The 22,349-nt window shown below is 37.1% G+C and overlaps 1 protein-coding gene across 1 annotated transcript in view; it reads right to left on the bottom strand.

Annotated features, from left to right (window-relative positions):
* LOC106073302 (lachesin-like) overlaps positions 1–22,349 on the bottom strand; it is a 109,571-nt gene that overhangs the window by 1,294 nt on the left and 85,928 nt on the right. Inside the window, exons 2-7 of the mRNA XM_056031417.1 lie at positions 18,796–18,923; positions 11,614–11,827; positions 11,167–11,199; positions 9,630–9,801; positions 258–376; positions 101–124 (exon numbers count right to left, since the gene is read on the bottom strand). Coding sequence (XP_055887392.1) covers positions 101–124; positions 258–376; positions 9,630–9,801; positions 11,167–11,199; positions 11,614–11,827; positions 18,796–18,923 — 690 coding nt within the window. The remainder of the gene's footprint in view (positions 1–100; positions 125–257; positions 377–9,629; positions 9,802–11,166; positions 11,200–11,613; positions 11,828–18,795; positions 18,924–22,349) is intronic.

The following is a 22,349-nucleotide window of genomic DNA, read 5'->3' as shown; positions in this document are numbered from 1 at the left end:
ATGGTCTGTACTTTATCATAGCATTAGAGACTTTGCTTACTGCTTTAACTAATTAGATTCTAGGACTAGAAAAAAACACACACACAACAATGACATCTACCTCTTTTGACGTTGTTTGATCCACCTGCAAATGAAGAAAGAAATCAAATGTTAATTAGCCTCAAGGCTCCGTGGCAGAAAAATGGTTGAAAGCACGTGCTAAGTAAATACTATCAGACTAATAAAATGACCTTAGCCTAAATACTTTCCACACCTACCTGTTAATACGCTGACGTGGGCTGACGTCATTAGCGTTTCGTCATGAAACCTACAGGTGTAAATACCTGAATCGTCATGATGAGCACTCTGAATCCTGAGATGACTGCTCACTTGATCTCTGGGAGAGAAAAAAAAAGTCTGTACAAATGGCGGCTTCATTTATTAATTCAGAACTGAACTGGAAACTTTGCAAGACATACAGCACTCCGGTAAATTCAATAAGCTTCAGTCTGCACAGCCTTCTAAACGTCTTGATCAGAGACAGAGACCGACTTGGGTCAAGTTGACCACATTAGATTAAGTTATTCGCTAATAGCCCAATGCTGATCCACTCCAAGCTCCAACGAGTGTAAACAATTGGTGAAACGAAATATTGCCAGGAAGTGCAAGCATTGGTTGCTCTAAATAGTGCAAGGTCGATTGTGTGCAGGTCGATTGTGTGCAGGTCGATTGTGTGCAGTGTGCAGGTCGATTGTGTGCAGGTCGATTGTGTGTAGGTCGATTGTGTGCAGGTCGATTGTGTGCAGGTCGATTGTGTGTAGGTCGATTGTGTGCAGGTCGATTGTGTGCAGTGTGCAGGTCGATTGTGTGCAGTGTGCAGGTCGATTGTGTGCAGTGTGCAGGTCGATTGTGTCTAGGTCGATTGTGTCTAGGTCGATTGTGTCTAGGTCGATTGTGTCTAGGTCGATTGTGTCTAGGTCGATTGTGTGCAGGTCGATTGTGTGCAGGTCGATTGTGTGTAGGTCGATTGTGTGCAGGTCGATTGTGTGCAGGTCGATTGTGTGCAGTGTGCAGGTCGATTGTGTGCAGGTCGATTGTGTCTAGGTCGATTGTGTGTAGGTCGATTGTGTGCAGTGTGCAGGTCGATTGTGTGCAGGTCGATTGTGTCTAGGTCGATTGTGTGCAGGTCGATTGTGTGTAGGTCGATTGTGTGCAGGTCGATTGTGTGTAGGTCAATTGTGTGCAGGTCGATTGTGTGCAGGTCGATTGTGTGCAGGTCGATTGTGTGTAGGTCGATTGTGTGCAGGTCGATTGTGTGCAGGTCGATTGTGTGCAGGTCGATTGTGTGCAGGTCGATTGTGTGCAGGTCGATTGTGTCTAGGTCGATTGTGTCTAGGTCGATTGTGTCTAGGTCGATTGTGTGCAGGTCGATTGTGTGCAGGTCGATTGTGTGTAGGTCGATTGTGTGCAGGTCGATTGTGTGCAGGTCGATTGTGTGCAGTGTGCAGGTCGATTGTGTGCAGGTCGATTGTGTCTAGGTCGATTGTGTGTAGGTCGATTGTGTGCAGTGTGCAGGTCGATTGTGTGCAGGTCGATTGTGTCTAGGTCGATTGTGTGCAGGTCGATTGTGTGTAGGTCGATTGTGTGCAGGTCGATTGTGTGTAGGTCAATTGTGTGCAGGTCGATTGTGTGCAGGTCGATTGTGTGCAGGTCGATTGTGTGTAGGTCGATTGTGTGCAGGTCGATTGTGTGCAGGTCGATTGTGTGCAGGTCGATTGTGTGCAGGTCGATTGTGTGCAGGTCGATTGTGTGCAGGTCGATTGTGTGTAGGTCGATTGTGTGCAGGTCGATTGTGTGTAGGTCGATTGTGTGCAGGTCGATTGTGTGTAGGTCGATTGTGTGCAGGTCGATTGTGTCTAGGTCGATTGTGTCTAGGTCGATTGTGTGCAGGTCGATTGTGTGCAGGTCGATTGTGTCTAGGTCGATTGTGTGCAGGTCGATTGTGTCTAGGTCGATTGTGTGTAGGTCGATTGTGTGCAGGTCGATTGTGTATTTCTTGTTTGTTTTTGTTTGTATTGAATGACTTGAACTAAGGTTGACAAACGTCCTTTGTGTTTGTGATCTGTCCTCTGTTAAGCCCGTCTGTCATGTTTATTTCTCAATATGCGAAACAGTTTGAAATAGGTGCGAGACTTTTGCTCTTTTGAATAGGAGACTCTTTTATTATTAAACTGAGCAAGCCAATGGTTTCTACATGTACAAATACAACGATGTACAAATACAACTTTGAAAGAAGATTTGAAAGTTATATAAAGTTTTTGTTTCTATAAACTGGAATTAGTCAAACTATTTCGTCTCCTGTCACATATTCACACACACACAAAACAATATTAAAAAGGTTGTTCGTGTTTATCCCCAACTGTGTAATTACTATGCACGGGAGCTTGAGTAAGTGCTATTAATCCGCAGGGAGCCATCTACGAGTTTATGTGCATAACAGAACCCTTTTCTTCTTGTGTTGAAACATGTCATGATTTATTTTTCTTTGATGCTTTTAGAATGATTAACGAAATGGATAGTTACATTTTGATACGTTTTCTTATTCCATTCTAAAATAAAAAAAAAAAAAAGAAACAAGATGACCGAAAGTAGTTACGAACCCTATTAGCATCGTATGATGCCAACGTGCTATAAATATGGCCATTTAATATTAATACCAGTAACAATCCATAGAAGAACACGTGGATTGGGGCGGGTCTGTCAAAATAAAAAAAAAGTGTTTGAAATGGAACTTGCATCAAGTACGTGGGATTAGTTTCTATAGACGTGTTCAACGATACGGTTTATAACTGACCTATTTGTATGCTAACAACGTCCTAAGTCCTAAGGAGTTGATTGTGAAGCCAGATTCCACGTCTAAGTACTCAGACATACTGAAGACTGGAGTTCATTATTCAGTTTATTTACATTTCAGTATCCTGATAAGAACACATTTGCATATTGGAGTCTCCTTCATTTCTTGGTTTTCTAGTTTAAGAATCAGTCCTCCACATGAACTTTACCCAGAGCTAACAAGGAAACTAAATGACCAGATCAACTGAAATTCGTGTCCTACATTACAAAACAACTTGGTGTCAGAAGAATGCTAAATGAATCTAAAGGAAATGTATCAGTTCGTTTTGATATTCTTCCGATCTGTGTGATAAACATTGATGAGCTAGATTTTATTTGACAATACTTTGTTTTGTTAATGAAATGCCTACGCTCATCGAATGTGCACCGAAGATAATGCAGCATCATTTTTCTTTTCAACCCTATTGCACTAGTCTCGGTATGTATAACAATAATAATTTCGGGAAAGTGAGTTAAGATAAAGGCACATTCCTCGTTCCATAAGCTAGGACAAATTTGTACAAATGCTCCTTCTTCCCTATTGCTATTATAGCACGGAATGGCTGGCTTCAGCAAGCCAGGAAAACCAATGACTTGGCAGATTTTAAGTCCTTGGTTAACATGCATGACTAGATTGACCTAGGAACACGAGTAGGACGTAATCATCTTCTTTTTTTTTGAAGTAACTTCTGTATTTTATGAAATAAGATAGTTACTTCTATTTGTGTGTACAAATACACAAGCCAATGAATTTAAAAAGGAAATCAACTAAAACCAAGAGACTACTTCGTGGGTCCTTATTAAATATTTACACCCCATTAACACTGACACGACCTCCCCCAGCAATTATCGTAATTAATGTGTAATCTAGGTCAGTCATTAGTGCCAGCTAGAAGTTTCGTGATTTTATTGAACCCTATCGAGAAGTTGAATCTTCTATGGCTCACGCGAACAATTGAAACATTTGGCATGTGTTTGTTTGGGCAGGTCACACATCAAGTATTAAGTACCAACAATTAAGAGAAAAACTCCAGAGTAATCACTTCCGGTGTTACATAATGCATTTCTAAGATTTGATAGGCCATTTATCAATGTAAAGAAAGTGAATTTCGTTGCATTTAATTCTTCTAAAATTGAAATTAGGAAATATTCGATAATTAATATGGCAAATGGCACAAATATAAATCACATAATTCTTTAAGTTATTAAAAGAATCTAGTTTTCTTTCCAATCCTCGGACATGTGAAGGTTTTTAATAAATGTTGCTGGAAATTATATTGATGTGTAGGAAGAGAGTCCAAAACACCAAATCTTTAATTGTATGAAAAACGTGGTCCTGTTTTTGATTGGAATCTTGATTTCAATCTTTGATTTATGCCGTAACACTCTTGCTGGCTCATCATCAGTGGCCTCTCTTGGGAAATATGGAAAGCGGAAATGAAAGAGGTTCAGTTCAATTGGGTGCGCATGTTTTCCAGTCACGTGGAGGCTCTGTCCGGTGGCAGACATCTTTAAATTCAAATATATTTTAGTTTGTGCTCGTGTGTCTTGTGTGTCTGTGTGTGTCTATGTATGTCTACGTGTGTCCATGTGTGTCTATGTGTGCTTTAGTGTTTGTCTGTGTGTACTTCTTCAGATTTATTTATTTATTTTAATAGAGCTCATTTTGTTACGTGAATGTTTAAAAACTGCGAAGATAAACAACAATCAAACGAAACCATAACTCAGTTATCGCATAATATCGGTACGCTACGGCTGACTATGTCATAATTTTATTTGCATTAAAAATACCAATCATACAGTCGCTTCTTTGTAAAAAAAATAGGTGCCGGTGATGGATTGCTAAACTTTTAACTACTAATACATTAATAATAAACGTTAAAATACTAGAAAAGTAATAATTTTTCCCCACATTGAAAAAGGTGCCGGTACTCCGTACCGGTGCGTACCGTCACAAAAAAGCACTGGATCAATAAATCTAGACTTAAAAGAGAATGCGCAAAATTTTCCTGAGTATGAAGTTATTACACTCTTGAATCAATAATGCTTTACATTCTGAAAGTCCCGAACGCGATAGTCCTTTCAAGATGGCGATAGTCCTTTCAAGATGGCGATAGTCCTTTCAAGAACACGATAGTCCTTTCAAGATGGCGATAGTCCTTTCAAGATGGCGATAGTCCTTTCAAGATGGCGATAGTCCTTTCAAGAACACGAAAGTCCTTTCAAGAACACGATAGTCCTTTGAAGAACGCGATAGTCCTTTCAAGAACGCGATAGTCCTTTCAAGAACGTGATAGTCCTTTCAAGAACGTGATAGTCCTTTCAAGAACACGAAAGTCCTTTCAAGAACACGATAGTCCTTTCAAGAACGTGATAGTCCTTTCAAGAACATAATAGTCCTTTGAAGAACATGATAGTCCTTTCAAGAACACGATAGTCCTTTCAAGAACGTGATAGTCCTTTCAAGAACACGAAAGTCCTTTCAAGAACACGATAGTCCTTTCAAGAACACGATAGCCCTTTCAAGAACGTGATAGTCCTTTCAAGAACACGAAAGTCCTTTCAAGAACCTGATAGTCCTTTCAAGAACACGATAGCCCTTTCAAGAACGTGATAGTCCTTTCAAGAACACGAAAGTCCTTTCAAGAACACGATAGTCCTTTGAAGAACGCGATAGTCCTTTCAAGAACGTGATAGTCCTTTCATGAACGTGATAGTCCTTTCAAGAACATGATAGTCCTTTCAAGAACACGAAAGTCCTTTCAAGAACACGATAGTCCTTTCAAGAACACGATAGTCCTTTCAAGAACACGATAGCCCTTTCAAGAACACGATAGCCCTTTCAAGAACGTGATAGTCCTTTCAAGAACACGAAAGTCCTTTCAAGAACACGAAAGTCTTTTCAAGAACGTGATAGTCCTTTCAAGAACACGATAGTCCTTTCAAGAACACGATAGTCCTTTCAAGAACACGAAAGTCATTTCAAGAACACGAAAGTCCTTTCAAGAACACGAAAGTCCTTTCAAGAACACGAAAGTCCTTTCAAGAACACGATAGTCCTTTCAAGAACATGATAGTCCTTTCAAGAACACGAAAGTCCTTTCAAGAACACGAAAGTCCTTTCAAGAAAACGAAAGTCCTTTCAAGAACAAGAAAGTCCTTTCAAGAACGCGATAGTCCTTTCAAGAACACGATAGTCCTTTCAAGAACACGAAAGTCCTTTCAAAAACACGATAGCCCTTTCAAGAACGTGATAGTCCTTTCAAGAACGCGATAGTCCTTTCAAGAACGCGATAGCCCTTTCAAGAACGCGATAGTCCTTTCAAGAACACGATAGTTCTTTCAAGAACGCGATAGTCCTTTCAAGAACACGATAGCCCTTTCAAGAACACGATAGTCCTTTCAAGAACACGATAGTCCTTTCAAGAACGTGATAGTCCTTTCAAGAACACGATAGTCCTTTCAAGAACGTGACAGTCCTTTCAAGAACGTGATAGTCCTTTCAAGAACACGATAGTCCTTTCAAGAACGTGTAGTCCTTTCAAGAACGTGATAGTCCTTTCAAGAACACGATAGTCCTTTCAAGAACGTGATAGTCCTTTCAAGAACGTGATAGTCCTTTCAAGAACGTGATAGTCCTTTCAAGAACGTGATAGTCCTTTCAAGAACACGATAGTCCTTTCAAGAACACGATAGTCCTTTCAAGAACACGATAGTTTCAAGAACACGAAAGTCCTTTTAAGAACACGATAGTCCTTTCAAGAACACGATAGTTTCAAGAACGCGATAGTCCTTTCAAGAACATGATAGTCCTTTCAAGAACGCGATAGTCCTTTCAAGAACATGATAGTCCTTTCAAGAACGTGATAGTCCTTTCAAAACCGATGTTGGCTCTAGTGTTTAAGCTAAATTAACATTTATTTATTTTTTACTTTGAAAAATTTTAACGGTCAAACTAGAGTTTTCCCCATGTGGGCTACGAGCTAGTAATTCTTTTTTTTCAGCGATATACATCAACTGTTACATTTCTGGGAAAATCGTTAGAGACGTTTCATGATCAGAGTCCATGAAGGTTCCTGGTTGCTGAAAGTTCAACAACAAAGAAACTCTTCCAAGGTGCCCATGGGTTAAAGAACAACAACAAAAAAGAATATAAACATATTTGTTTAAAACATATATTTAAATGTCCTAACATCCACTGAGAAGAAACACAGCTTTTTAAGTGTATCATGTTAAGTATGTTCACCCTTAAATCTTGATTTCATCTAGCTTCCATTAGACGTCACCAGAGATAGAGACCAAATAGATGTAGAATATAGATTATAACATCACCAGAGATAGAGACCAGATAGATGTAGTGTATAGATTATAACATCACCAGAGATAGAGACCAGATTGATGTAGTGTATAGATTATACATCACCACAGTTAGAGACCAGATAGATGTAGTGTATAGATTATACATCACCCCAGTTAGAGACCAGATAGATGTAGTGTATAGATTATACATCACCACAGTTAGAGACCAGATAGATGTAGTGTATAGATTATACATCACCACAGTTAGAGACCAGATAGATGTAGTGTATAGATTATACATCACCACAGTTAGAGACCAGATAGATGTAGTGTATAGATTATACATCACCACAGTTAGAGACCAGAGAGATGTAGTGTATAGAATATACATCACCACAGTTAGAGACCAGATAGATGTAGTGTATAGATCAAGTTTCTTATATTCGATTTCTTTTTGTTCGCATGAAATGTTCTATGTCAATGTCATGCAATGTCTATTCCTTTGTTATTAACTTCCAGACTTGAACGTGAGTGTTTGCATGTGTGTATCTGTGTTATTTTTAGCGTACATGTTTTAAAGAAAAGAAATGAAACATGTAGAGTAACCTACTTTGTCAACTCGGAACTAGAGCTATGCATGGCCAGACGGGTCAACTAGAGCTATGCATGGCCAGACGGGTCAACTAGAGCTATGCATGGCCAGACGGGTCAACTAGAGCTATGCATGGCCAGACGGGTCAACTAGAGCTATGCATGGCCAGACGGATCATGTATCATATTTTACGTATGTGTAAGAGCATTTGTCATTTACACCTGAGCTACTGAAGTGGAAGGTATTTGTCTAATGAAGCTGATGGTGATTTTAAATTTGAGTGTGCAGACTAACCTTATCGTTCTAAGCAGCTGACGAATGAATCTGTTAACGCTAGAATTCGACAGTTTTTAATGGTCGACCGATGTTTCTCCAATTTGACTACTGCCGCCCCTGCAAATCAAACCATTCGTGTCCCCCCTTTGTCATGTAAGGGATCTTGTGAAAGTCCGGGGAGCAGCTTCATGGCAAAACGTTTCAAAGCAGTATGAGCTCTAGACAGAACGCTATCTCTTCCAGTCAGAACGCAGGTCTATACAATGAAATGAAGAAGGAAGAAACGGGCTGACGTTGTAGCGTGAGAGACATTGGAGGAAGTAGAGCATGTAGACCTATGTACAGTCTGGACTTGATAGCAGCAAGATTATCTTCGTGTGGACTTGATAGAAGCAAGATTATCTTCGTGTGGACTTGATAGCAGCAAGATTATCTTCGTGTGGACTTGATAGCAGCAAGATCATCTTCGTGTGGACTTGATAGCAGCAAAATTATCTTCGTGTGGACTTGATAGCAGCAAGATTATCTTGATGTGGACTTGATAGCAGCAAGATTATCTTGATGTGGACTTGATAGCAGCAAGATTATCTTGATGTGGACTTGATAGCAGCAAGATTATCTTGATGTGGACTTGATAGCAGCAAGATTATCTTGATGTGGACTTGATAGCAGCAAGATTATCTTGATGTGGACTTGATAGCAGCAAGATTATCTTGATGTGGACTTGATAGCAGCAAGATTATCTTCGTGTGGACTTGATAGCAGCAAGATTATCTTGATGTGGACTTGATAGCAGCAAGATTATCTTGATGTGGACTTGATAGCAGCAAGATTATCTTGATGTGGACTTGATAGCAGCAAGATTATCTTGATGTGGACTTGATAGCAGCAAGATTATCTTGATGTGGACTTGATAGCAGCAAGATTATCTTGATGTGGACTTGATAGCAGCAAGATTATCTTGATGTGGACTTGATAGCAGCAAGATTATCTTGATGTGGACTTGATAGCAGCAAGATTATCTTGATGTGGACTTGATAGCAGCAAGATTATCTTGATGTGGACTTGATAGCAGCAAGATTATCTTCGTGTGGAGCACAACATCTTGTAGCGGGTCTGTTCTACGGAGCGATGGTTTCAGAAAATGCATCTCTGTTTTTTTGGAACTTATTGATTTTTGGTTGAGTTGGTGGGAACTGAACAGGCTGTAAGTTTTCATCATGTCCTGGCTGAGGCTGTCCAGGCCTGAGCAAGCTATGATAGCACAGTGCAGGACAGGCCACTGTCCTGTTGGCTCATATTTCTCACGTCTATGGCCAAATTTCGATTCACGGTGCCCCCGCTGTGGGAAAGAAGAGGAAACCGTGCCTCATATTCTGTTTGACTGCCTCAGACTTACTGATCTCCGCCTCTACTGGTCTAGGAAACCCAAAATTCTCGACCTGTATGGTGACATATATGCACTACGCAAGCCAGCAGGTTTCTGTCCAGGGCTTTTGCAAGAGAGGATTTGAGCCTCTCAAGCCTTTTAATACTACACATCCAAATATAAAACTCAAGCACGCATCAAACATGTATCATACTTATGTACCTGGCAGGTGAGTCTTCTTGTGATAAACTAATTCTATCATCCTCCTCATCCACCTCCTCCATGTCCTTGAACCAGACGAGTCCTCCGTCCGTGTTGCCGTCTGTGGTGGCGTTACAGTATAAGTTAATGACCTCGCCACTGTTTAGATAATGGGTGCCGCTTATGAAGATCTCTGAAATGGAAGAGAAATTTTGTTAGGTCAAGGTCCAATATTTTGCTGACTCAAAATGGAGTTGACGTAAAGAGTAGAAGTAGGTCAACCAGGCACCTTGGGCACACATTACAACATTCGTATGGCAGTGCGGAATGACTGAGAAAAAGAGAATGCTTCTTCTTACAAAGCTTATATCAACTTTCTCTCTCTTTGTCTGTCTCTCTTTGTCTGTCTCTCTTTGTCTGTCTCTCTATGTCTGTCTCTATGTCTGTTTCTCTGTCTGTCTGGTAAAAAATTTTTTCAACTTACTCTCTCTTTGTCTGTCTCTCTGTCTGGTACAAAGCTTCTATCATCTTACTCTCTCTTTGTCTGTCTCTCTTTGTCTGTCTCTCTTTGTCTGTCTCTCTGTCTGATAAAAGTTTTGTACTAGTTTTTGTCCCATTTCCTATTCTAGGATCAAGTTGAAACTTTGCACAATTATTCATTAAACCTGACAAGACATAAAGCGATAAAAAAAATTAAACAATTAGTTCATATATTATTGGGGATTGAAATAAGAGGAATAAATGCTACTTAATGAGAAATGTGGATATATATATATATATATGGGTTTATTCCCCTTATTACGTTTGGACACATTTTTTCTCCCATTTTCCATTCTCGGTTCAAGTTGAAACTTTTCATAATTATTCATAGTCGATGACAATACACGAATCAAACTATAAAAATAATAAATTAATTAATCATTTAGTACTAACTAATTAATTTTGTGTTATATAACAGTTAGGAGTTAGGAAGCATCTTCTTCGTTTTCATTTTACATGTTGAAGGGTTCAGATCAGTAATCCTATATCTGAGATGAATCGCGCAGTGGTTTCCAGATCAAGCAGTTCTCCGTATAGTTTCTGTTCTATAGGAGCTCCCTCAAGAGAAAGGGAGCTAAATCCAGCCATTTTCAGATCAATGGCAGTAATTAGTTGTTCTTTTCCTTTGATAAGCTTTGTTTTTAAAAGTATTTTTTTCCTTTATTGCTGGTTCAGCGACGGAAATAGCTGTCTAGATGAAGAATAATTATTTCAGTAATAATAATTTTGAAAGAACAAAGAAATGATTACAAACGATGCAGGGCAGTGTCCCCAACTTTAAGATGACAGCAAACATCCATCTGTCTACTGCTAAACTATTGACGATTTCTTGCTATCTTTAGGCAAAGTTAATCGGACACCAGTAACAAACTTTTTTTAAACACTTTAAGCCTGACTAAATATATTCTAGTTACATGGCTGTAAGCTTTGTGTGAAAAACAGTTCGCACAAGTCAATGTAGAATTATTGTAAACATCTGCATTTAGAGATCTATTATGAAAACAACATAATTACATACCTGGGTTTCTTTTAACGGGAGAACTTGATGTTTCTGAAATGAAGTCAACGTTTGTGGAAATCAGTAGTGTATAGAACTAAGTTACCTTATTTCGCTATAACGCAATAAACTACAGTCAAATCAGGCTTTGAAAGTTTTCCTTAAAAAATGATTCTCCTGAAAATGTTTCAGAATAAAATTGAAGTAAAAATGTAAACATTTTCCATCTATCCATCCACTGCGCTACAGCCCACAGAAGGCTCTGGCTTACTATAACATTTGATTCCATTCAGATCTCTCTTGAGCTTTGAGTTTCCATGCCCGTTTGCTATATTGGTATTAAATAGCGCTAAAACCCTTTCTTTAGAAGTAGTGCACATTTAGATGTAGACAATACACAGTGTGTTGCTTAGCACCAAATTAGTTTTACATCACTTCCTTTAGTTTCTCAGCTAAGTTATATCATACCGGAAACAGATAGATCCACAACACGGCGCAGGATCTTTTTGCTGACGCTAATCTGACACTCGTATTCTCCCGCGTCATCGACTGTCACGTCCTGGATGATCAAATCCCAGCGGTTCTCAGACATTGAATGATCCACAGAAACCCTTGGATCATTGATCCATGTCTTCTTTCCGATAGTGAGTGGTCCTTTGGCTGACAGCCTTCTCCAGACAACCTGTTAGAGAAGATAGTTCTAATTCTGAAGTGGGTCACACATGTCTTGTATATAATAATAATGATAATATTAATAATAAATCCTCAGTGAATACAACATGAATTTTGTTTCTATTTAACGAAACTCGAACCTGGCAGTGCCAGAGAAGGAATACTTGTTCGTTTCTAACATAATAATAATAATAATAATAATATAAGAAAAACCGAAATGGAAAAAAAAAAAAAAGAAAATATGGGAACCTAGGCTTGGAGATTAAGCGGTTATGGACTTTATCTAAAGTAGCGTCTAATATAGCAATATATCCTGTTGTTATATCAACTGGGGGGGGGGATAATGGCAACTGAATTCACAGATAGCTTTAGGGCTCTTAACATCTCTAAGAATATTCTAGTGCCTGTCAGAGGGCGGTACTGCTTCAGACCTGCCACATCACCAGAACATTTCTCAGTGGACACTGTTAAAGGGAGTAATTCGAATTATGTTTCTCGAAGCTGGACTCTGGCAGTGATTGTAATTCCCAGCGGGGCATGACACATGACACCGTCCACAACAAAAGGAAAAGGCAGAAACCATTGTAAAAACAGTAATAAAAGGAAAAGAGTTGGTAGTCAGGTGGGACAACTGGACAGGTCACATGTTTAAAGATGAAGATTGACAACTAAACAGGTCACTTTAGTCTTAAGATGAAGATTGACAACTGGACAGGTCACTTTAGTATTAAGATGAAGATTGACAACTGGACAGGTCACTTTAGTCTTAAGATGAAGATTGACAACTGGACAGGTCACTTTAGTCTTAAGATGAAGATTGACAACTGGACAGGTCACTTTAGTCTTAAGATGAAGATTGACAACTGGACAGGTCACTTTAGTCAAAAGATGAAGATTGACAACTGGACAGGTCACATCAGTCTTAAGAAAAAGATTGACAACTGGACAGATCGCATTAGTCTAAAGATGTAGATTGACAACTGGACAGGTCACATTAGTCTAAAGATGTAGATTGACAACTGGACAGGTCACATTAGTCTAAAGATGTAGATTGACAACTGGACAGGTCACATTAGTCTAAAGATAGAAATTAAACAAGACATAAACGTCGCGAGATAACAACGCGGATACAATAATTCGTAATTAGAAAAACACTTAAATAACACAATGATAAAACTATATATATATAATCAATTAGAGATTTTCATAAACGGCAGATAACTATAAATAGCTAGTAATTCGGTGCATCCAGTGTACAAATGATAGGAAGTGTTAGTCCGTTGATCAGATTAGATCCATGGTTCAGCTATGACATTCTAAAGTTCTATGCTAAATTGTGCGCACTTGTTAGCAGTGTACAGTGGAATAGAAAGGTCTAGGTTCTTTCGCTTGCGCCACAATTTAATTTGTAGTCATAGAAATAGAAATAGATCTTATACATGTCAATGTTTCTATGATTTAGTTTTCAACCATTATCTTTTTATATAGCATCCTCAACATAGTTTAGAATTGAAAATTTATCGTAAATAAACATCTTTACAAAAGTAACATTTTTAACAGAAACGAAATACAAATGTTTAAAATAAGTCGGCTTTTTCATTTTACGCATTAATGACTGACAATGTTCATGTCAGCTGATGTCAGAATTACAGGGACATGAAGTGAAACTAGAGCTCTCTTAGGTCAAGAGTTGAAAAAAAAAACCCGTCTATTTAGTAATTAAAAAACCTGGAGCGGGACTTGCAATAAAACAGCAAAACAAATTGTCGATTCCCCGAGGTATCCTAGAACACAGGCTTTAAAAACATTTTTTTGTTTGTTTTTTCAAAGACCTGACAACAAATAAAGCTCTCAAATTTCTCCCATGCAGTTACTCAGGATAAAACAGACGAGCCTCACATTATCTGTGCCATAAATGTTTTTCTAAATTCATACTTGATACGAATGAAATGTTTTAGAAGTGGTAGTGGTAGTGGTAACTGTCAGAACCAAATGTTAGTTAAATTAAGAAGTCTCTCCCCCTCTCGAAGTCTTCTGTGGAGCGAAGACGCCATTTAGCTATCTGAAAATAGGATACAACTATTCTCCCTTAATACAATACAAAGCACATTGTCGCCTGTAATGTGAGGAAAATGTTGCAAAATTCTTTTTTTTTAAACTCTCTAACTTAATCTCTTTTATGTAATCTTTATCTTAGTTTTTTTTTTTATCTCTAAATTTTCTCTATTTCTTTATAACAAACTTTATCTCGCTTTCTTTTTATAACGATTCTATCAACTCTGTCTGTCTGTCTAGTACAATGTTTGTCCACGTTATGTCTCCCACTTCCCATGCTCGGGTCAAGTTGAAACTCTGCACAATTATTCATTGTCCCTAACAAAACATGAATGTATAAAAAAAATAACAACTTTATTAATTAGTGGCAATTTATTAATTTAGTTTGATATTGATTAAGGAAAAAAATCTTAAAGTATTGATAGAAATGTCTTTATTATAAGTGTACAGTAATTTCCCTTACATAAGCTGGTTTCCTTTTAAATTTTGTGTTTATTTTGCTTGTTTTTTTTGTTACAAAGCTCATTTCAACTCACTCTGTCTGCTTGTCTGGTACAAAGTTTCTCCACGTTATTTCTCCCACACCCAATCTCGTAGGAAGAAATATTGCGAAATAATTTCTTTTACCTGAATTAACTATTTTGTTTGGTATCTTGAACAAGGGAAAGAAATCGTACTTGTCAGATGTGGTGGTATAAGCTGAATAAGTCCCTTTGAGGAATCTTTAGACCTGAGTGAACATTTCTTTATGCATTAAAAAAACGATCATGTAAACATTCACAAATACCGCCTTCTTCCCTCCCTCTTTCACAATTGGTCCAGACAATTGATAGGGTCATAGTGCAATAAGAAAGCTAAAAGCTAAACAAAAACAATTGGTAAAAATAGTTCCATCGCACAGACCTATATGTCTAGGTCGATCATACACATATATATACATATCTATACATATACATGACTGATCCAAACGTATTGATACAATTACACTTAATACAAGATTTTTTAAAAAAAGTTTTAATTGTTTTTCTTGTTCTATCAATTTTAATTGATTTCTTTTCCTGAACTTTTTTTTATATCTCTTTGAATCCTAGACATTTGTTGTTCTCTCTAAATCACTTGCTTTTGGTCACTGACACCCTTTTGGTCACTGACACCCTTTTGGTCACTGACACCCTTTTGGTCACTGACACCCTTTTGGTCACTAACACCCTTTTGGTCACTGACACCCTTTTGGTCACTGACACCCTTTTGGTCACTGACACCCTTTTGGTCACTGACACCCTTTTGGTCACTAACACCCTTTTGGTCACTGACACCCTTTTTTCCCCCAATCTTTTCTATTATCTTGATTTCTCTTTTTTTTTCTCTCAATCACTTCATCTTTGACAATTCTCACTAACTAATGATCCCTTCTTTCTCAACTAACTAATGATCCCTTCTTTCTCAACTAACTAATGATCCCTTCTTTCTCAACTAACTAATGATCCCTTCTTTCTCAACTAACTATTGATCCTTTCACTAGCTATTTATCCCTTCTTGTTCACTATTTATCCATTCTTATTCACTAACTATTGATCCTTTAATTTTCTCCGGACCAATCACTTAATATCGATCTTTCCATCATTTGCCTTTTTTTTTGTGTAAATGTTTCATTCATTATCACTCTTATTCTCACTACTCACTCAAAGTGTTATCTCTCTCTTTCTCTCTCTCTCTTTCTCTCTCTCTCTCTCTTCGTCTCTTCCCCACAGTAAAAAACCCATTGAACATAAAATGAGAAGATTGATGTGTTTACTAGAGGGTAAAATTTTATATCGAATTTTTATTTTACTACTCTCAATGACACTAAAGAGGCACATCAAAGTAAAACGTTACTAGTCTCGGTGCTGGAACACTTTGAACACGTGGACACACTTAGGAGTTTCATAGAAATAGTTTCTTACACCAAGTGTTTGTAATTAACTGGATAAGACATTTGAAAGGCATCATTGCTGTTCAGAGTTTTATATAGATTAGTGACAACCAGGAAGATCATGAGAAACAACATGAACTCTTGGACATGCAGACGAGTAGTTTCACTCTTTCTCTTTGCTATTCTGATGTGTGTGTGTGTGTGACTATGTGTCAGAACGTGTGCTGCAGCTAGTGTGTTTGCGTGCAGATTTGTCTTTGTATGTATGTTCGTGTTTTGTTTTATGGAATTAAATTTTCCTAGTTTCCAAAGTTGAACTTTGTAAGATTTTTGTTTCTTTTATTTATACTGGAGCTAAGTTTTCCGATAGTTCCAATCAAGTATCAGTCATATATAGACTTTGTTTTATTTATACTGGAGCTAAGTTTCCGATAGTTCCAATCAAGTATCAGTCATATATAGACTTTATTTTATTTATACTGGAGCTAAGTTTCCGATAGTTCCAATCAAGTATCAGTCTTATATAAACTTTATTTTATTTATCTTGAGCCTGACTTTAAGAGAGTTCCCATCAAGTACATATCAATATTAAAGGATACACTAATGTTACTATTAAAGAATGTTTTGAAAAAGATGCGTGCATGCATTTGCTGACATCGTTTCGACCATAGCTAAGGGCCAGGCATTCATCTTAATTCTATGAGATGATCCATAGCCGCTTCGCGACTGAAGGAAGCCATAGGCATGCATCTGTATCTTTAATTGTAACTATATAACAAATGTTTACATATGTATGTGCTAAAATACTCCGCTTTCATACAACGAAAAGGAAAGTTCTATGAAGACCATACATAGACTTACATATTATATCTAGACTGGAAACCGGAAACAAATTCTTATCCGCGATTGATTGATTCACAGACCTATATATATACAGATTTTTATGTACGTAACTCTTTTTCAAGCTCGTAAGAGTAGTCACCCCTTTAGTTTTCAAAGTTTAGAAATAATGCAAAATCATTTCTAGGATTTTCTTTAGAATGGGCTATTAATTCACGCTAATATATGAAACAAAGCCATTTCCTGTTAGTTTCCATTGAGATAATGTTTCAAAAATCCTAAATCGACATAATTCATGTCTATTGATTTTAATCATCTTATGTACATTTTAATAGATTGATGACCTAGATCTTTCTAGATTATGTATCAAAAAATTGCAAAATAATAATTATGAGATGAAAGTACTCTTATTTTTTATGTCCAATTACTAGATCTAGATCTAAAAATTAAATGTTATATAGGTAAGGGTTGAAAAAAAACAACAATTTACCTCTTGCAACTACTTTACAAAACAACGCCTTGTTTCAACTTTAAAAAATAAAATTCACGACATTTGTTTTTATTTTTTAAAGATCTCCATGTCCAGTCTAGATACAATATATATATATAAGTGTATGAGACCATAATAAATATAAATATATTCACTTTGCCTGTTTCATTTAACTAACAAATGAGTTCTTTTACACAAGACCAAAAGTAGCGGTTGCATCTATTACGATCACAGTACAATTAATAATGACCTGGGATTTAAAGAGCTCCTAAGTCCAGCCCAATCTAATGTTAAGGAAAGTAGAGGCGGTTAGTCCTGGTTATATCACACTTTTGTTAACCGTCAAAGAAACAGAGGACATTTCAATCAACATGGATGGCAAAGTCTGAACGTTAGGAACGGAGAGTTAGTGTGCCATTTAGAAAATGTACCATCACATGTGTGGTTTCTTATATTATATATATATATTTCTTTGTATTGTAGAATAGCTTAACATTTTAATGGTTGTATAGGTTTCCCATAAAAAAAACTCGAATTTTATTCAATGAAAGGTGTTTCTCGTGCAAAATCGTGGAAGACCCTTGGAGCTATGAATTCTATACTATTCTATATTAAGTACATTATGTCATGTCTTGATGTCGAATGTCGAAATGCAGAGTCCCCTAAAGAGGCCAAGCTGCCAGAGCCCCCAACTCCCTTGCTACGCCTCTGTCAGTGTCCATCCTCATTCTTTTGTTGACATTACAAATCTAGTCTAATTATTTGCTTTCCGCCCACACTTGGAGTTGAAACAGTCTTTGTAACGTGACTATACTTTACAATCAACAGTTGGACACGTTCAGCTATTGAAACAGTCAATGAGAAACTGTTATCATTCGTTGCACAAGTGAAATAACAATTTAATGGCTTGTTTGTGTACTTGAAACATTAGAGTGCCTTTACCAATACGATATTTAACAAACAAAAAAAAAAGTAATTCGTCAAGTATTAGTGCATCTGATCTGAATAGCCATTAAGAATTTGTTTTCCAAATGCCAAATAGACATGTGTTTACAAAACCATGGACATGCCACTATATAACATGCAAGATTAACTCTAATAATATCTGGAATAGCTTAGCGCCAGATAGGTTTTGAATGGTTATAAAAACAAAATAAAACTAACCCTTCTTTCCCGCCTATTACTGTATTAGATTAACACGCACATGTAACTGTTATTAAAAGTACGCTAAGAAGAAAACATTGGCCTAGCTCTAGGTTCTCATGAGAACTAAAACACATGTAAGGCTCTAGACTGTCTGCACTTTACGAGAGTTCATCAGAACATCGATCTGATCAATTTATTTTTCTTATATTCTCTCTCCTATCGAAATCTCTTATGTATAATGTTTTCTTGGGATCATTTTTTTATCCGGCTGTAAATAATACTATTTGTTTTGTACTATTTCTTATGACAAGCTCATTATAGATATTGTTATTGTTATATACGGATGTCTGAGTGCGCATGCGTACACGCGCGAGAATCCACGTGCTTGTGTGGGAGTTTGTTTATGTTTTCATGTTACAATTATTTGTCTGTACATGCTTGTAGTTTGATGTGCATGAGTTTGGTCATATTGTATTGTATTTAATAAACAAGAGTAAGGAACGCTAATAAAGTTAGAAGAGTTTAAAGCACTCACAGTTCTTTCCCCTAGGTGCTTGACTGAACAGTACAATTTCGCCTTGTCTCCCTTCTTATGCGTCACTTTAGTCGGCGCAGGCTCAAACTCTGGCAGACGAACTCGTATGGCGGGTAGAGCGATGCATGCTGGGGGGAGAAAAGAAACAATGGGGTACATTGAAAGTTCAGGCTACTCATTAGGAAGAAGGAAACTATCCAGTGGCTAAATGGCTAGATTTTAGGGTAGGAGCTTCAAACATTAGTAATGTACCCATAGATTTAGTGATTGAACAAACGCTTAGAGAAGAGAAAGAGAGAATGAATGGACATGTAGCAATGAGATGCAGCTTTCAGATGTGCTGTTAAAACATATATTTTATTTTCAATGTACTCTTAAGAAAGACTGGCCTAAATGTAAGAAAAAAATGGCAATGCGACTCTATTTCAGTTAGACTGGCAGTTATAAATATATTGCAATATTGCTTTAGCCTATGTGACAGTTGAGAAAGAGACAGGGGAGACAGACACGGATGGATTACGTCTTTTACATACATAAACATTAACCCATTGACTTTTGTTACATTAAATATTAAATTATGTGAATTGATCATAATATTTTAACAGCCATGGCGTTATAGGAATCATATATTAAATTTATCATAAAAAATAGAGAGAAACAAAGTCCAGAACGGGGATCGAACCCACGACTTTGAGTTATTAAAGCGACGCTCTATAACTGAGATATCCTGTTATACTATTACACACGAAATTAAGCTTGAAAAAAAATCGATTTTTACTTGAAACTTTCATGTTTTGATCTTCGCCTTTCCTTCCAAGAAGAAAGTTTGAGCTGATGGAAGGAATTGTATACGTAGGTCGGTCTGTCGGTCTGTCGGTCTGTCGGTCTGTCGGTCTGCGTGCTTAGGTCTAGGGTTTTAAAATGCACATTTTCAAATATTTTTTTTTGGAATGTAAGCGATTGGAAACAAAAAATTGTGAGCAGACGTAACTTTCATTGAAAGACGGAACAGAACTTGTCAGTCATATGACTCGGAATGTTTTGATTTGCAACATCATAAACAGTTAGAAGCAAAAAGGTGAAGCACCGCTGCACGTGGCGTGTAGCAGCTGGCTGTTGTCATTTTCTGAATTGTCTTCACAGACATGGATAACACATGCTGCAAGAGTAGAGAAAGGAGAGAATAGAGAGAAAATGAGTGAAAGAGAGAGAGAGAGAAACACTTGTCTGATAGAGAGAAAGAGAGAGTGCGTGTATGTGCCCGCGTGTGTGTGTGTGTGTGCGTGAGAGAGAGAGAGAGAGAGAGAGAGAGAGAGTACTTGGAAATAAATTCAAGAGAAGAAGAGAAACATAGAAAGTAAACACAGAAATAGTTTATGAAAAAAAAAAAAAAAGAAGAAAAAAAAAATTAATTGAAGATTTTGTTATAATTACGCCCTGCACACCGCCATCCACATTTTGTAGAGGGCGCGCACTATCTTGTGTACTATACAAGATCGAACTAACATGGAGTCTAGGCCTATTGGATGGTTGCTGAGAAGCAGGCTGTGTGTTGTAGCCGAAATATTGCTTATACAGGTCTGTCATTTCATCTTCATCTTCATCGATTTAAAACATCAACAGTCTCATTGTCTTCCTTTAGTTGAGCAGATTGCCTTAGATTGAGACCAGTCTTATATCTTTAGAGGGAGAGACAGACAGAGAGGATGGGAGAAAAAGACGAGAGAGATAAAAAAAGAGAAAAGAACGCAGGAGAGAGAGAGGTGGAGAGAGAGAGATAGAGAGATAGAGATGGAGAGAGAGAGGAGAGACAGAGAGGAAAAAAGGGAGATACCAAGAAATAGGATAATTACCATGTAGTGCTTTCAATAAAGGTTAATTTGAGGAAAGATATATCGCAAACGTTTGATTCAAAGATGTGAGAAATAGAAATATGTATTTTATATGTGGTGGGTTTGGCACAGAACAAACTAAATTCTAAATGATATGAAGAAGACAACTCGTAGGCCGATTTCAATCTCTTTATTATACACTAAAAACAAACCCACTACATATATATATATATTTTGTTTATATCATCAAACAATCCGGAAAATAGTTTTCTTTCCACAGATATCTTTGTATATTTTATCATATTATGAGTGTCATTGGCGTTTTAAAATGAATATAACAAACCACATACTTTCTCTTCACTCGCATAGAAAAAAAATAGATCTTGATTATATGACATGCCTTTCGCTCCAGTACCAAATGTATTACACATCAATTTATCTCTACAGGACTCTGAAAAGATTTCTCTTTAAAAATTAGGATGGAATTAATAAAGATGAACCTTACGTAAAGTCCAACCTCACTTTGACCTCAGTATGGCCTAATCGGTCAATAATGTTCTGACATACCGACCTCAGAGATATACAACATTCAACACTGGGGCACCCTAAGGGACTATAACACTTGGAATTTGGTTTTTGGTATTTTTATATGCAAGTGATTTCGGTCAACAAACTTCGCAGGCTTGTATTAGTTTGGCCTCTATTAGCCCAGATTTTACAAACTACATCACTGAAATGTGAAGTATTGAAACGTAGACCAGATATAGCTGTCCGGTTACAAATGTCAAAGAAAATTATTTTAGATTTTAAGAAAGAAAAAAACAACATGTCTCACTGCATAGACTATAGAAATTCTCGAATATTCGGCTAAATAGACTATAGAATAATCTAACATATTTTCCTAGGTAAGACTATAGAATAATCACAAATATTTGCTTTGACAGACTATGGAGTAATCTCAGATATTTGGCTGGATTTCTATATAGACTATGGAATAATCTCAAATCTTTCGCCTCAAAACAGGTCACAATAGAATCAGACAATATATGTTCCGGAAGCTAAAATTGGAACCAGTGAAATCTGCCCATGTGGAGTGTCATCAGAGAATGTTGACCATGTCCTTCAAAACCGCATTCTTCACCAAGTGGCCCAAACAAGACACTGGCCCCAAAACACCTCAATAGAAAGAAAACTCTATGGAGAGCTTCCTGATTTGGAAACCACTGCGCAATTCATCTCATATATTGGTCTAGTCATCTGAACGCTCCAACATAATGAGAACGAAGAAGAAGAAGAATACTCTCAAATAGAATAGAGATAATATAGAATAGAGATAATACAGTTTAGAGGTTATATAGAAATAGCTTTGGTATTAAAGTGGAGAAAGTACAGAAATATAACCAATTGGTTAAGAATCTCGATACAGTTTTTGACTTCCAATATTCAGTGCTTCTACAGAATAACTAAAACGAAACTGGTAGAAAACTTTTAGATATGATTTGTTTTTTCTTTGTGAATCCTAAACTCAAATATTTGAAGAAAACTAAAACAAACTTAAAAAGAGCTCTAAAGATTAATGGCTAGGAAATTTAAGTTAAAAAGAGACATTTCACCAATAATTTGCTGAGAGGAGACATTAATGTAAAAGAAATATTTTTCATGTAACAGTACAACTCATTTACTAATTTATTTTTCATGTGAAATTTCGATCCAACCATTTTT

The sequence above is a fragment of the Biomphalaria glabrata genome, chromosome 1, assembly GCF_947242115.1.
Source record: "Biomphalaria glabrata chromosome 1, xgBioGlab47.1, whole genome shotgun sequence".
NCBI classification, from domain to species: domain Eukaryota; kingdom Metazoa; phylum Mollusca; class Gastropoda; family Planorbidae; genus Biomphalaria; species Biomphalaria glabrata.
Note: the sequence above shows the minus strand (reverse complement) of the source record. Positions and strands in the feature narration are given on the sequence as shown.